Source organism: Lampetra planeri, chromosome 2 (assembly GCF_965212315.1).
Source record: "Lampetra planeri chromosome 2, kcLamPlan1.2.h2, whole genome shotgun sequence".
Lineage (NCBI taxonomy): Eukaryota > Metazoa > Chordata > Hyperoartia > Petromyzontiformes > Petromyzontidae > Lampetra > Lampetra planeri.
This window is the reverse complement of record NC_136108.1, coordinates 14,247,675-14,263,602: the sequence shown is the minus strand read 5'-3', so window position 1 is coordinate 14,263,602 and position 15,928 is coordinate 14,247,675. Positions and strand designations below refer to the sequence as shown.

General features: G+C 49.8%; 1 protein-coding gene and 1 non-coding gene across 2 annotated transcripts in view; both read left to right on the top strand.

Annotated features, from left to right (window-relative positions):
* The window catches only part of LOC144728639 (unconventional myosin-Ib-like), a 79,107-nt gene extending 73,466 nt beyond the window's left edge, over window positions 1-5,641 (top strand). Inside the window, exons 27-29 of the mRNA XM_078608208.1 lie at window positions 645-797; window positions 2,208-2,335; window positions 2,988-5,641. Coding sequence (XP_078464334.1) covers window positions 645-797; window positions 2,208-2,335; window positions 2,988-3,111 — 405 coding nt within the window. The 3' untranslated portion in view covers window positions 3,112-5,641. The remainder of the gene's footprint in view (window positions 1-644; window positions 798-2,207; window positions 2,336-2,987) is intronic.
* Window positions 5,642-7,979: 2,338 nt separating this feature from the next.
* Window positions 7,980-8,061, top strand: TRNAS-CGA (transfer RNA serine (anticodon CGA)). Its single transcript has one exon. It is a non-coding gene; the product is annotated as a tRNA-Ser (tRNA).
* The last annotated feature ends 7,867 nt before the right edge of the window (window positions 8,062-15,928 follow it).

Below are 15,928 nucleotides of genomic sequence, written 5' to 3'. Positions count from 1 at the left end.
GAAGCAAATCAGACCTAACAGAAAATGGCTCAATTGACATAAGAGATTGGTGCCTGAAAGATGTGCACTACTTGAGCATATTTAGCCAAAGGAAAGTGGAAACAAATTACGAAATGTGCAGTGAACACCTATGGGCTATCTGCCCATGGATCGTGATGAAATCAGACCCGCTGTGTTTAACAAAGTGTATCAGGAGAGTGTTAAATAGTTAACAAGTGCATTGAGATTGGTGGGAGACATGAGGAGGTTTTGCATACTAATGTTATTTCCCCCTCTATTATTTTAGTGGCTATTTATAAATATATCACCCTGTATTTTATGCGGGAGAAAACTGAAGTCACTGGAAAAAAACACACCAATGCTGAGAAGGGTATATCATTTAAAATTCATACAGATTGGTCAGCAACCTACTTTCTAAAGCACCATCTGCTGGCCACCTCTTATCCGACAGGTGTTTGTTTCAGACAGTAAGACATCTGCATAATTTCACAAAGCCTTGCCTCATTAGCATCTGGCATTGTTACGCAGTGACCACATGCAAAGAGATGAAAACTTTCTCCTTCACGAAGCCCAGAGTGAGCGAGAAGGTTGCTCAGACAGGGTGCTTGTGTAGTAGACACGTGTGCCACGTGTGTTTCTTGCAGGTGGCAGTCCGCATCCTATTACTCACCAAGACCAGCCTGCTGCTGGCTGACCACAAGACAGCGCAGATGAAGGCGCTCGTGTCGCTGGCCGACGTGGATGGCCTGTCCACCAGCGCTCTGTCCGACGGAGTCTTCGTGCTGCACGTCAAGCAGGTACCCCTCGTCGATCACACACACACGCGCATTAGCCTCATCTGCCGTGGCGCAGGGCCATATTATCCAATAGGCACAGTAGGCACTGTGTACAGTAGGCACTGGGCCTAGGGCCTACGGAAACTAAAGGGCAGAGGAAAAACAATGTGACCATTTTTTTTGTTTGTATGATACAAATTTTTACCAATATATCTTCTTCAATAAATATATTTATATGACTGTTCGTTGAAATTTCTTTGCAGTGGTAACAAGTCGTTGACTCGTAAGTCAGGCATAGTACACCTAAAATAATAGCCAAACAAATATTTAAGCTTCAACAAAAGTAAAGCAATATGGCGCTCGCCATGCGGTCGTCCTGTCAGAACATTGCATTTGTTATCGATGAAAATGAACGTCATCCTTTTTAAAGCTGTTTCATTCGATATGATAATCATAGTCAAAAAATTGTTGAAGAAATTTTCGCTCCAAATATTTTTAAGCTTACCTTGTTTTTCTCAATTTAAAATTAAATCTGCTCATCTGCGGCACACAGCGCGCTCCCATCGAATTAGGGCACAGACTAAATAATGAACGTATCAGTAATGATATCTGTCTAGCGGCTGGATAAAGTACGCCTAAAACAAGCGAGTGACAGTGGCGGTAGTAACATGGGCAGTACCAACTGTCGAAAGTTATTACTGAAAGCCGACGAAACAGAAGTGCCTAGGACCTACAAGAACCTTAATCTGGCCCTGCCACGGCGTGCCTGTAGTCCGCATCTAGGTGAGATGTGGCACTCACGTGTAGTTGGGTGTCCGCTGGGCTTGGTGCACAGCTGCTGAGAGGCAAAAGCTGAGCTCCAGTGTTGTGTGTTGAGACATCGGACATCATTAATACAGCTCACATGTGCTACATGCCATGAAATGTAATCACCTCCTAATATTCTTGTAACATTGCTCCCCTGGTGGTCCCGATTAAATTGAAAGATCGATTAAAATAATGTACATTGATAAATGTAGCTAGCCCCTCTCGTGGCTGCAAAGGTCACATGAATCAACTACGTGCAGCATATATTAATTGAATATAATTGATTAGTACAAGCATGATTTTATGCACATGTTAGTTTTCAGTTATAAATGTATGCATTATTAGATGCCTTCCATCTAAAATTTACCCTAGCAACAATAAAGGTTGAAAATAATACAAAAAATTAAAATACAAAACAGACTGGCTGACCATGAAATTTACAACAGAATGTACTTGAAAGCCAAGGATATGCTTTGAATAAAACATGCAAACCATAGCACCTGGTGTTGTTTTTCATGCCGCACAGTTGAGGCAGTGGTTTGGCACAAGGTGTTTCAAGTTGCTGTGTCGTTCGGAAACGATGACCGCCAATGGGGGGGACATGCATTGTTGTGGCTTGGCCAGGGCACGTCAGCGGCAGGGAAGGGGGACTTTGTGTTCATGAGCGAGCACGTGGTTGAGCTCCTCACCAAGCTGCACCGCACCGTGCTGGAGACCACGCACCAGCAGCTACCGCTGAACGTCTGCAACGCGTAAGCAGCGCACACGCACACACGCACCCCCATACCCAGTGGCTGCGCTGGGCATAAGCAACCCAAGAAAACTGCTCGAAGGGCCCCGGGATTCATTAAAACAACAAAATTTGTGCATCAAATATGATTTAAATTTCAAATCCTTATAAGCATGACAAACTAATTAACAATTAAAATATATATCTCCTACGTCATCTCATTTGGATTGTATAAATTGAAAGGGGCAGTCCCCCAGAAATAACTTCTGCTCAGGGCTCCTAATGGTGCAGCACCACCACTGCACATATTTGCATGCGTACTCACACACGCATGTGCCACAACCGATACTTTTGTGTCTTTGACATGCTAGCAGATGTCCGCAGCGCATTAAGCAGCAATGTTACTGCAGTGAAATGTTTGTAATCAGTGGCGTAACCTCCTTATCAGCTCAGTGGGTGTGGCAGTTGGTCAGGTGGGACCCAAATCCTTTTGAAGACGTGTCTCATGGTGGTTGTGAAGGGGGTCCCAACGCAAGTTATGCTACTGCTTGTAATGAACCAATTAGATTGAATTGTAAGTCCTCACAACATTGTGCATTTTAAAAAAGCGAGTGCAAGACCGCTCTTGAAGGTCGTGAGGTTTTCATTTTCCTCTTCCCTGTTGATCCGTGAAGGTTTCCGGTGCATTTCCGCGAGGAGAGTGTGAACGTGAATTTCGCCACCGCCACGCAGCGCAACGGCAGCCTGCCCGTGTGCAAGCGCAAGAACCACACGCTGGAGGTCACCGTGCCCGTGTAGCCGGAGACACCCGGCCAGGACTTGATCCTCCTCTTCCCCAGCTTCCTGAGAGAAGCATGGAGGCACACACTCGCTCCACCCTCTCCCCGAAGACCAAAGAACACCCAGCCCTATCCTTGATCGTGTCCCCACCCAACCCTCCCACCATCCGCCACTTCCGCTGTGCACAACACTCGCCTCGTGCTGTCATCTTCTATTTGCGATGCCTGGGGTAGCCATCGGACTAAACCCGTGCACTTTCCGAATTGTATTTGTGTGCTGGACTGTACAGTCGCCAAGTGCACTGGCCAAATATTGACCACTCACAAAACATGCTTCTAAAACCAGTAAAACAAGGTTGGCTTAAAATGGCACAGCTCCACTGCAACGACTGAAACATTACTACGTTTATAAAGTAAAATTGACTGCGATTAAAATGTGTATGTCGATCAAGGGCTTCATTTGTGAGGAGGAAATGTAGCGTCACATCATACCACCCATTCCAGCCTTACCCTGACCCCACTCTACAGGCAGTTGTTTATTCCAAAAACTGAGGGATGTCTTGTTATGTGATTTTCTTGAGTAACTTTTTGAAAGCTTCGGAAGGACCCTTAACCTGGGAATCCCAGCATGATGGAAATTCGCTCATGAAAACACTTTGACATATGTGTATTACTGTTTAGTGTGAGTGGTAAACTCATGCAGATGACTAATTTCACACTGATTTGCATATGCAATAGTTACAATAGTTCTTAATGGCAGGTTTTGTGTACATAATGTTTAGACGCCAGGATTCTAACATAACATCCACGACATCTCCGTCTTGACACTCGCTCTCATGATAAGATATTCATTCACATATTTAGTCAGGATAGCCCATGCTTCCTTAACTTAGCCTTATATATGTAAAGCGTATTTTAAAAAGTCTACGTCCACAAATGCTTAGGAGTGTAAACTGTGCAAAGCATAGCAATGTAGCTAGGCAAAGAGTGTCATTGGCCGGCCATACATTGGATTTTATTGTCCAAAAGCAGCACTCGAATAATAGACCTATTAACAGTCTCCCATGCAAGAATCCACTACCTTTGCCTTTTGCTGAAAACTCAATGTCAGACTTCAGCATGCTTGTTTGCTTACACTTGAAAAATTGTGCCTTTGTGATTAAAATCACACCACTCTGACGCTTTTGAATCGCCACTAATGTATTCCTATTGGGCTTACCACATTTTACGCATCCTCTGATGTACCTATTGTTTTTTTTACTTAATTTTTATTGAACTGTAATTTAATGTTGGGCATTAGTACTTTTCAATAAGTCCCTTGCATCATTTAAAGGTTTGTACATGATATACAGCAGTGTAATATGGTATTATGTAATTTCTGGGTATGTTATTAGAGCATATTTAGAAGCAATGTTTATACATCTGTCGATGGCAAATGAGTTTTAAACTAAATTCCAAGGCTTATTCTTAGATATATTATTGCTAATGGATTGTAGGCATAAATGGTGCACTTTCAGTTGTACGTATACACAATATTGCCTTGTAAAAATGTACTTCTATACAATGTAAGAAAAATCTCTGCACTAACTTCATTGATATTTTTCATCAGACGTGTGAGCCCAGCTGATGTGTCTGTAAATGTGGGTTCTGATAATGATGAAGTGTGGCGTCTGTTTTAAAACGGTAAATAATTTCTGATGAAAAGAGAACTTAAGATGTAGAGAAATATGGCTTGTACTGTGTAATATATTGTCTGCTTCAGGGTGTATGGCCATGGGTGTACATTTATGTAGCGGTACATCTATTTAACAACTTAGACAACAGCTGTATCAGTGTACGTAAGTTTGATATAGCACGGGTTTCTAAACATCTGAACAATATAATCTACTTACCGTATTCTATTTTCGACTTGCCTGTGGTTATATTTTTTGATTATCTTCCAGATTACACCGAAAAGTGTTTTGTCTGTCATAACAAGTGATTAAGAAGCATCGAAAATGCGGCTATATTGCTGATTGACACTGGCATAAATATTAATTATGACAAAATATATACCATTGATAATTTTATTTTAAATGTACTATATCACTGCGTTTAGTGTATCCAGTATAGACTGACTGGCTTTGCACGTAAATGTGATGTACATTAGCATAGCTTGTTTTCACAAATATGTCCACTCACCTCCCGGTCAGTCTGTGTTTATCAATCCACACAATTCATGATAAACTTTGCTGGATTTGCTTCTTATGAATGATTCAGTCAGCTCTCAGGCGATTGGTGGGCTTGTTCATACAAATGAGCATTAAAATGTCTGGATATTTTTTTATTTACCTGACGTGCTGCTTGCGGCATGTTTTATTTGATAAGCTTTAAACTCCAGTAATTCCTCTATGTTCATGTGGTTTTTTTCCAATTACAATAACTGAATACTTCTATGTTTGAGTTTTTTTTAGCTTCGATTAAAACACTTGTTGTTTTATATTCAACTTGTTTTTAAATACTGCAGTTAATAATGCAAGAATAAATTCTGCCAAAAAGGAAAACAAAAACTCCTTGCTTTTATGAATTTGATGGGTCTGCCTGTGGCATATCCATCATGGATGGTGGTTAACTGGTTAACTGCACTTTTATAGTGATTTATACTGCATTACTCTGAGTGCAGCAGCTTGCATGGAGTGCAACAGCATGCATTGGTACATTTGTAAATAGAACGTGTTGCCCTTCCACTTGATCCAGTGAGACTACTTTCCGTGTCACAAACGTCCTAAGAGCACCACTCACAAACACACCATAAGGTAGTCGGAAATAAAATAGTAAAACAAATCAAATACTGAATGTACAACACATCATGCCTGGGCCACCACCGCAGTTCTCGTTAAATTATTGATGGGAAGATCATAATTTGGAGCAGTCATGCATATGCTTGCATGACTGCTTGTTGTAACTTAGTTTGGAAAAATTAGTGAGAATTGAAATGCAATGGCAATGTGATAATTGCACATGAAGTCTCTCGTGTAATCTGGCAATGTCAAGGACTTCAATAGAATTTTAAGTATAGAATAGTATATTTGGCCAAGCAGATTATTATTCCTCGCGAGAAACATGAAATCCAGCTACTGCCCCTAAACTGTATGCGTTTGATTAATTCATAGAGCAGGGCAGCATTTGCAATATACATCATTCGGTCTCAGGGGAAATCCCTGCAGATTTTATTTTAGAAATACTAATTTTAAATGGGATGTGTTTTATGAAGACCACTTTTTCCAGGATAGTTTTATGAATTCTTAAGTGACTTTACCGAAAGAACCAAGAATATTAATTCCTGCAGTCACAAAAGTTTTAGGTCAAAATATAGATTAGTCCTGAAATGCTCTTTGCGATAACCTTTCTCAATCAACTTGGACAGGGCATTCAAATGGCAATATAGTTTCCCTTGAATGTTATTTTGCTACATTGAGCACCAACATACTATATCATACTGACTGGCTGGAGGGACGGACGAACGAACACGTCCAGATGACGTGTGGGCTGCGAGTAGTACAGAATTATTGAAGCAAGCATGAGGATTGTATGTTGAGACAGCCCTCTAGTGGCCAAATAAAAGTTATTACTTTTACCCAAAATGTTTTGTCTACAAAATCGAATTTGTATTTGGGTCACATCCTGTTAAAAGGGCTACAGATACAAAAACATCCGCTTTCCGTGGTATAAGGTGGGAAGTAGTGTTTACGAGATCCTTTCTCTGTGGCCACAAATTATATTTCCCAGAAAGTGACAATGGTTTTGTGCAGCATTAGGTGAGTTCCACATCCTTCCCGGACAAATTTCAAATTCCCAACCACCCCCTCCCAACTATCCATTAGCCACATCTTGATCCGTTAAAATGAATTAAAATATGCAAATCAATCATTTGTAATATATTACATATGCATTTTAATTATCTAAAAATCAACTCACTAGCCAAAGTAGTTGCGAGCATGATTTTTTTAAATGCTAAAATGAACTGGATTTATGCGCGCGCTCAAGTAATGAGCCCTCAGTGTGACCCTATCAGGTTATGGGGTCTCCTCAATTGAATCAAAAGGAGTGCATGGAAGGTCAAAATAAGTCGGATTGATAGAGATTCTCGAGATTGGCGTGACCCATGACACGTCGAATGAGATTTTATTTGGTCCGTGGATGGGTGCCCAGGCTGTAATAAGACGGGTTCAGTTATTTAAAAACCGTCTCATTACACACCAACTACAATTGAAAGCACGATTATATTCTCTAAAACGAGGCTAATTTGTTATTCATAATTAGTTAATTTTGGGTGAACGAAACTCGCGAGACAACTTGATTCGACTCTGTCGGGTGGTGAAGGGTTACAGATAAACAATGACGCACCTACACGACGATCGAACCCTGAATACATTATGAACCATTTAACGTCGGTCGTGAAAGCCCATTGTATGTAAAAAATGTAAGCGAATGATTGCAACACGGATTCATTTGGTGACTGCTGGAGTTACTCGAGGACGGAGAGCTCCCTGACAAGTCACGACTGCCACTGACAGAGCCCCAGAGTTGAGCTGGGCAAGCGGGGAAGGTCGTCGCCCCGTCAGAATTCCTGAGAACCCATCCAGCAGTGGAGAAGCCAACCAAATCGGCAAGAGCAGCAGCGAATTCCCCATGAGCAACAGCGTCGGTTATACATGTTGTCATGGCCTTTTGAGGCCACAGTGTTGTTGTAGGGTTTGTAATTGTTGTGCTTGTGCAGGACTCGTCAACGTAGCAGCAGTATCACCCACCAAACGAATTATTTCCTTCTGGTGCCAACATGAGGCCCTCCCCCCGGCCATCGGTGGCCACGCTCAAAAGGAGCTTCCACTGCTGTTTTCCTTGTGTGTCATGGTGGCCGAGTGGTTAAGGCGTTGGACTCGAAATCCAATGGGGTCTCCCCGCACAGGTTCAAATCCTGTCCATGACGATCGCAGTAACTTTTTATTTTATTTGTTACGTCTTATATATGATTGCGAACGATTTATTTTTCTACGCGTGTACTTTTTTCGATGTTGTCTTCGCGAGTTCACTTTCTTTCCCCTACTCAACAAATTGAGATTGGCTGCGTATCTCGGGGTTGTCTTTTTTTCCGCCCTCAAAGCGCGGCGTTAGTTTAAAAAATGGAGGAAGGAAGGAGGGAGGGGAGGTTTCGTCGTCCAGAAAGCCCCGGCTCGGGGACTGTAGGGGTCTCCTGCCTGGGCCCGAGGACGCTGGGCCGGCAGAGGGCGCTGTGAGACGAACCCCACAGGCACGAACCCCTCCCCCCTGACCTTCCACGTGAGCCACTGTAAGACCCAAGCACACTGAAGCAGGGTTGACCCATTGGAAGTCAACTACACTGAGCTAGGTTTGACCCATTGGAAGTCAACCGCACCAAACCTAGGATGAACCATTATGTGTCAACCACACTGATCCAGGGTTGACCCATTGGGAGTCAACTACACTAACCCTTCGGTTGATCCATAGTCAAGCACATTGACCCCGCGGAGGCAGGAGACTTGTGTTAGTCAACCACACCAACCATGCCACTGACCCATGACCCATGATAAATAAAGCACATTGAACCCTGCGGAGTCTGTTTATACAACTACGGTGCCTAGCAACATGAAATCCGACTTGCATGTTAACATGTCTAACCCTCAGGTAAACCCGTTGTTTTGGTTGCTCTCTCTCTCACCATGCCTTATTAACCTATTAACAGGTACAGTATTATGTTAAATGCAGAGCCTCTATTGGAAATGAGGGTCGTGGTGTGGCCAATAACATCCTGAAATGTCTTTGTCGCCCCAGTGCGGATGTTTAAAAATGGCACCAGATACCCATATGTAAGGCTGAGTTGACCTAGGGGAGGCCCAAAGCTAGTCCATATATCTGCTACTGTAAGTTTTAGCCAGGAATCGAAACCAGGTAGTCGGGTTCAAAGCGGCAGTGCACTACGCTGCCGCTCCACCCCATTATTTAGATCCACTGTAGAATATTTCACTATACCAGTTTACAGGTGATTGCATTGCTTTAACTCAATACCCTGTGGGCAAAACAAACAAGCATATACAGTACCGTAATTAGCGTGGCGACAGGGGGTGCCTTGGCCTCTCTGGTGGCCAAAGCTACGAGTTGGGGCCCCCTTGACAACCACCATGAGATATTTGTTTTTTAAAATAGTGTTGGGCCAGGTGCGGCACATAGCATATATTGGGGTCCCACCTAACCGATTACCGCACTCCCTGAGCTTAATTATGTAGTTACGCCACTGAGCATATACATTAAGACATCGACCACGAGGCATTTAAAAAATGGGAACATTGTAGGTGTGGAAAAACAAATTTACGTGCAAGGAACACAACGCTGTCCAAAGAGCATATCCTTGAAAATAAGGTTCACTTGGATGGGGTGAATCATTAAATATCTTTAGGCTCTTGACAACACTTAAGTCGTCTTCTTCATACGGCGTATAATGATGTAGAGCAACAACTATATTTCTACAGTGAGGTGGTTGAGACAATTGCCTCATAGTAACTATGCAGAAGTCAGAGCGAACGTCCTGAGAATGGGTTTGGCACCAGATTTCGGTGCACATACTCGCACAAAACTACCTTCAGCTGGACGAGGAAAGAGCCCAGAGCTACAGCAGTTGGAACGGAATTGATTAATGCTGCCTACACCACACTGGTACTTGAAAGAGATGACAAAAACAGCTTTACAATAGGGCACTAATAGGATCACAGTCTGCTAATCTGGCGCTTCTGAGTGAGGATTGGTGGATCACGCAAACATCACTCAATATGTGCATGCGAATTTCAAGCTGCAGCGTGAGGAGGTGGCCAGTAGACAGCAGTTAATAAAGTATGTGTCTGATCTGTCTGTTTGGATTTTTACATATTAACTCCATGTATTGCTGAGGTTTCGTCTGGGTACCCTGAATTACACCACACGGAAAATAATACAATTTGAAATCGATCGAATCCAGGATCATCTGTGGGGGGTCGCTAGCCCCCGAGATCCCTCCCTCGATAATGTTAACGGCCGTGCAAGCATCATCAATCGCCCCCCCGCTGCTAGGTTCCCCACCCGTGGTGTGGGAGCCGTCGCCCGAGGATTCCCCTCCACCGCGGGTCCGCGTAGCCGGCATGGTTAATTTACGTACGCGCACACCCACACACAGCTCTGCGCGGCACTCACTCAACACGGAGCACTCACGTTGTGATCGCACACCTGTGTCATATACGTAGTGAACACACGCGCACCCACACGCGCACCGCTCTGCGCAGCGCTCCCCCGAGGCGAACCGCAGCACTACAGAACCACTGCGTACACACGCTTCCCCACGCGCTCACACTGCACGACAAGATCACGCGAGAACACGCTTCGCTATTAATGATTTATTCCCTGGTAACTTAATGTTGAATCAGTGAGTCGACGAGGCTGGCCTATTCCACTAAACCGGTACCTATTCCCTATTTATCGGCTATTATCCTACCTCACCTCCCCACTCATTGTTTGGCGCCCGTGGAGGTACCTCGATACGTCGCACGGACGTCCGGGTCGCTGGCTGCAGCTGCTGCTGGTCCGCTGGCCTGGAGAGAAGCGCGCCCCTTCCCCCTTGCGCCCCCCTATTTATTCTCCCTACCTCAAAGGGGTGCTGCGCTGAACAATGGGCTCGTAAATCCTAATTAATCCCTTTCTCACGCAGGCCCCCATCATCGAGGTTCATGCGGCGGCGTCCATTACAAAGGTGCGCCGTGGGAATTTGTGCACGGCTGCCCGCGTGCCCCCGCTCTCCAGGTTATTCATACTAATAACCTTATTCTTTAACTCCCCTAATAATGGTGCCTGCGTGCCCGAGCGTAATTACGTCGTCCCTCCGCTGCCTGTGCGGGGGTGCCTGATTATGCGTTCAGATGCGCTGCGTGTTTTCTAACGATGCTCCTCTATCACAATACTTATTCCCTCTGCCTGCCCCGTCGATACTCGCGTGTGTGGGGGGAAATGCGCCTCAACCGCGGTGGCCGAATGCCCCACGCCGCGACCACACCATATTAAGGCTGGCCGCAGCGCCGTGGTGCCACGTAGCACGGGGGAGGTCATCCAATTCCCTGATCGCCGGAAACCGTGAGAGTTATTCCCGATAAGGGTTTCTCGGATAAAAAACGGTCGATCAGGTGACCTTCCCTTCCAGCTCTATGGGGGGGGGAATGCGTGCGGGTGTGTGCTTATGTGGGGGGGGGGGTGATGGGGGGCAGTGCGGTGGGGGAAGCCGGGCGGCTCCCTGGCTCGGCAGAGCGGCCCCGTCGCTGTGGCACCACATAGCCCCCCGGGGTGCCAGTCCACGTCCCGGGTTGACTGGAGCACCTCGCCTGGGTTGCCCCCACGAGGTATCGCCGCGGGGTCCGCGGGATTCGCCCGGCCCTTGTGGCTGGCCTCGGGGGTGGCGGCTCCGTCTCCTGGGGCTCCGGCGGTGGTCTCCTCCTCCATTCCAACGGCTCCCCTCGGCCCCTGGCACCTGCGGGCTGGGGAACAAACTCAGAGGCGGTGGGGTTTAGGGGTCGCCGTCCTCGTCGCCCCCGGCCCCGCCCAGGGCCCCTCAGAGCCCGGGGCTCCGTGGGGCCCATATACTGCGCGAGGCCCCCGGGCACGGAGGGTGGGGGGACCCCGGGGTTTCGGGGTACTTGGACGGCGGGGCTCCCCCCCTCGGGGGTTGCTCGCCATGGCTTCAGTCGGCGGATGTTGACCACCATCTCCCGGCCCCTCTCTCCTCCCTGAATCAGCACCATCCATGGTGAGATCTGCCGTCTCACAATCCAGGGTCCTCGCCAGTAGGTGGTCAGCTTCCCCACCTGTCCGGCACCGATGCGGGGAGTGTACAGCCACACCTCGGAGCCCCAGTGTAGAAGGGGGGCTCCATACGGGGTCGGGCGCCCTGCTCTTGCCGCTGGTGCGCGGCCTCTCCGTGCGGGTAGGCTCGGCCCCTGGCCCCTCAGAGGGTCTCCAGCAAGTGCTCCACGGGGTGGCTCCCTTCCTCCCGTTGCGGCGGAGGGACACCGAACAGCAGATCTGCGGGCAGGCGAGACTCGCGACCAAACATCATTAGGAACGGGGTCTGTCCTGTAGATGTGTGAACGGTGGTGGTGTAGGCGAACAGGGCATAGGGGAGGTGTTCGTCCCAGTCCTGTTGATTCGCGGCCGCCATGCGTTTAAGCTTCCCGGCCAGAGTCTGGTTCATCCTCTCTACCATCCCGTTCGCCTGGGGGTGATACGCCGTGGTTCGGTCCTTCTGGATCCCGAACTCTCGGCACAGCGCCTGGAATAGTTCGGCCTCGAATTCACTACCCTGGTCTGTAATGACTCGTTCGGGGATCCTTAAGTACATAGTTTTCCACGAAGGCCCGGGCCACTACGAGGGCTGTTTTATCCGGGATAGCCACCGCTACGGGGTAGCGGGTGAAGTACTCCACCGCTACGAGAATATATCGGTTGCCCCGGTGGGATCGTGGAAAGGGCCCCTGCAGGTCGATTCCGACCAACTGATTCGTCCGACTGACTCGGAACGGCCTCAGGGGTACCTGGTACCTCGCCGGTTTTTGCCCACACTGCTGACAGGCCCGGCAGCCCTGCACCCAGGCGGCCACATCTTGCGCCAATCTAGGCCAGAGATACTGGCGACGCAGAGTCTCCCGGGTGCGCCGTTCCCCATCATGGCCCCCGAGCGGGTGGTCGTGTACCAGTCGTAGTAGTTGGGGGTCGCACATGGGCGGGAACGCAGATGCACCCCGGCTGCCCAGCGTCGGCCAGTTCCCTCACCACCCCGTTTTCTACACACAACCGGGCATACAAACCGCTCCAGGGCCCTGGTAGTGCATCCTTCTTCTCTCGCAGTGCCGCCTCCACCGCCGCCAGGTCCGGATCCCGCTGCTGGGTTTGTCGTAGCTGCTCGTCGTCCAAGCCCGGGAAGGCGCAGCCGACATCCTCTTGGATCCGCCCGGTTGGGGTGGGATGATCCGTCTGTCCCCGGGCTCCTTCTGCAGGGGTTCCTGTGGCGCACACCGCACTCTCTCTCGGGGGGGGGGAGTTTAGTTTCTGCGCGCTCTTTGGGTTCTGCTGCCTGGCGGCAGCGTCCCCCCGTGAAGCACGGGCAGGCGTCTCCCTCCCTCGTCTCAGCGCGCACCGCGGGCCGTCTTGACAAGGCGTCCGCGTTCGCGTGTGTCCGCCCCGCTCGGTACTCGATCTGCAGGTTGTACTCCTGCGCCAGCCATCGAGCCATCTGCCCCCGCGGTTCCTTGAATGTAAGGAGGAACTGCAGTGCATAATGATCGGTGCGCACACGACATCTCCTGCCGTACAAGTACGGTCGGAACTGTTTACACGCGAAAATCACGGCATACAGTTCCTGACGGGTTACGCAATAGTTCAGCTCGGCCCCGCTCAGGGTCCGACTGGCGTACGCGATGACCCGCTCCGTCCCACCCTGCACTTGCGACAGCACCGCGCCCAGCCCACTGCTGCAGGCGTCAGTGTCCAAAATAAAATCGGTGGTGAAATCTGGGAAAGCCAAGGTGGGGATGTGGGTGAGGTGGTATTTGAGTGTGGTGAAAGCCGTCTGACAGGCCTCCGACCACTGATAGGGGTTCTTAGGGGAGGTGAGTTGGGTGAGGGGGCGTGCAATCTCACTGAATCCCTTTACAAATCGACGGTAATAAGTGGCGAGTCCTAAGAATGCCCTGATCTCCGTCAGGTTCCTCGGCCGCGGCCAATCCACTACGGCACGCACCTTCTCGGGATCGGTGCTCACCCCTGCCTCGCTGACTCGGTGTCCGAGGTACCCCACCTCGCGCTGCGCAATGTAACACTTACGCGGCTTGAGCTTGAGATGAGCCGCTCGCAGTCGCTGGAACACCTCTCGAAGCCTGGACCAATGCTCAGATAAAGATCTACTGAACACTATCACATCGTCCAAGTAAATCAGGCACTGTTCCCACTGCAAGCCCCGCATCACCAACTCCATCAACCGCTGGAACGTCGCGGGCGCGTTAGTGAGTCCGAACGGCAACACTCGAAACTCAAACAGGCCCATCGGGGTGGTGAATGCTGTTTTTGGCCGATCCTCCTCCGTCATCTCCACCTGCCAGTAACCGGACGCCAGATCGAGGGTGGAAAAATACCGCGCTCCTGTGAGACTGTCGAAGGTGTCGTCGATGCGGGGTATGGGGAAGGCATCGCCGAGCGTGACTGCATTTAGTTTACGGTAATCGACGCAGAACCGGGTTGACCCATCCTTTTTCGTTACTAGTACCACTGGGGCTGACCAGGGGCTCGCCGAGGGCTGAATTATGTTATCGCAAAGCATGTCCCCAACTGCCTCTTTGATTTGGGCGCGTTCGGGTGCGCCCACTCGGTACGCAGGGAGTTTGATGGGTCGGGCTGCACCGGTATCAATTTGGTGCTTAACAAGATCGGTCCGGCCCACGTCCGAGTCGTGTTCACTGAATACGTCGGCATACTCCCGCAGTAACTCGCGCAGCCGATCGGCCTCTCCCTTAGGTAAATCCGCCCATGGTACATGTAACGCGTCGAGCAGGGGAACGACCTCGGCTCGGGGAGTCAGGCCGACTCGCCAGGCCAGGTCCTGGTCACCCTCAGGACGCCCGGGGTCCTCAGCCCAGAGTGCGAACACCGAGTCGTTAGAGTGGCGTGCGTGCAGGGGGTGTACGGTGGCTATCGGGGTGCGCCGCCGTAGTATCGCTGGGGTACTGTGGGGGTTAAACATCCGCATAAACAATCGGTCCCCATCTGCGTTTACCAACGTGGCGGATCCCACGACCCCATACCGTTTTGCCAACTCCGGGTGAGGAGTTAGCATTACCTCCCCTGATGGTCGGAGCGCGGGGTCGGTGGGGGATGTTGCCACCGGCACCAGCATCTCGGTGAGCGGGCCGATGGTGACTGCCGTCGCCAGGATAGCGGCCACAGGTGCGAAGCGGGGGCGCGTCGGTTCTCGTCCCAGGAACGGTATCCGCTCGCCGTTGCTCTCCATGGTGGCGCATCGCTGGCGGGGTTGCACGTTGAGTCCCAGCCGTTCTAAGAGGTCGGTACCTGCGATACACTCGTGACACAACGCACTCGACACGTAGAACTCCTGGGTGCACACCTGGCTGCCTATGCGGACCTCTAGGGTGGTTCTCCCCAGCAACCCCATTCCGGCTCCGCTCGCCGTGTGCAGCGCGCGGTCCGGGGCCTGCAGGTGACGCACGTCGACCCCGATCGCGCTGCAGTGCGCTGCGCTCACGAGCGAGGCCACTGCCCCCGTGTCCAGCAGGATTCGGGTACGCACTCCGTTTGCCTCCCCTTCCACCAGCGACGTGGCCCCCGTGATCCCCGCCACCAGCTCCCATAGCCAGTCGCCAGGAGTCACCGTTTCTGTGGGCGTTGTTGCTGGAACCTGTGTGGAGATCACTCGCTCGCCATTATTCTCATTATCGTATATTTGTATCGGGACCGCGTCGATTGCACCCCTAGTTGGTCCGCTTTCTAGGGGGCATTGGAGTTTAACCCCCGCGTCTGCCTAGCTCGGGTGATTTCAGGACAGTCTCTCACTAGATGCCCTCGGCGGTCGCACATATAACATGCCCGGGGTGGGGGGGCGGCTCCGTAGCGGGTCCCCTGTCCGCTCACTATCCCTCCCCCAGTATGCAGTCGTCCCACACCGGACTCTAATTGGGCTACCCTCCCGGCCAGCCCCCCTACGGTCGAGCGTAGTACCCCATCTCAGTCTCAATGGTAGACTGTAGCTTGGCCATATT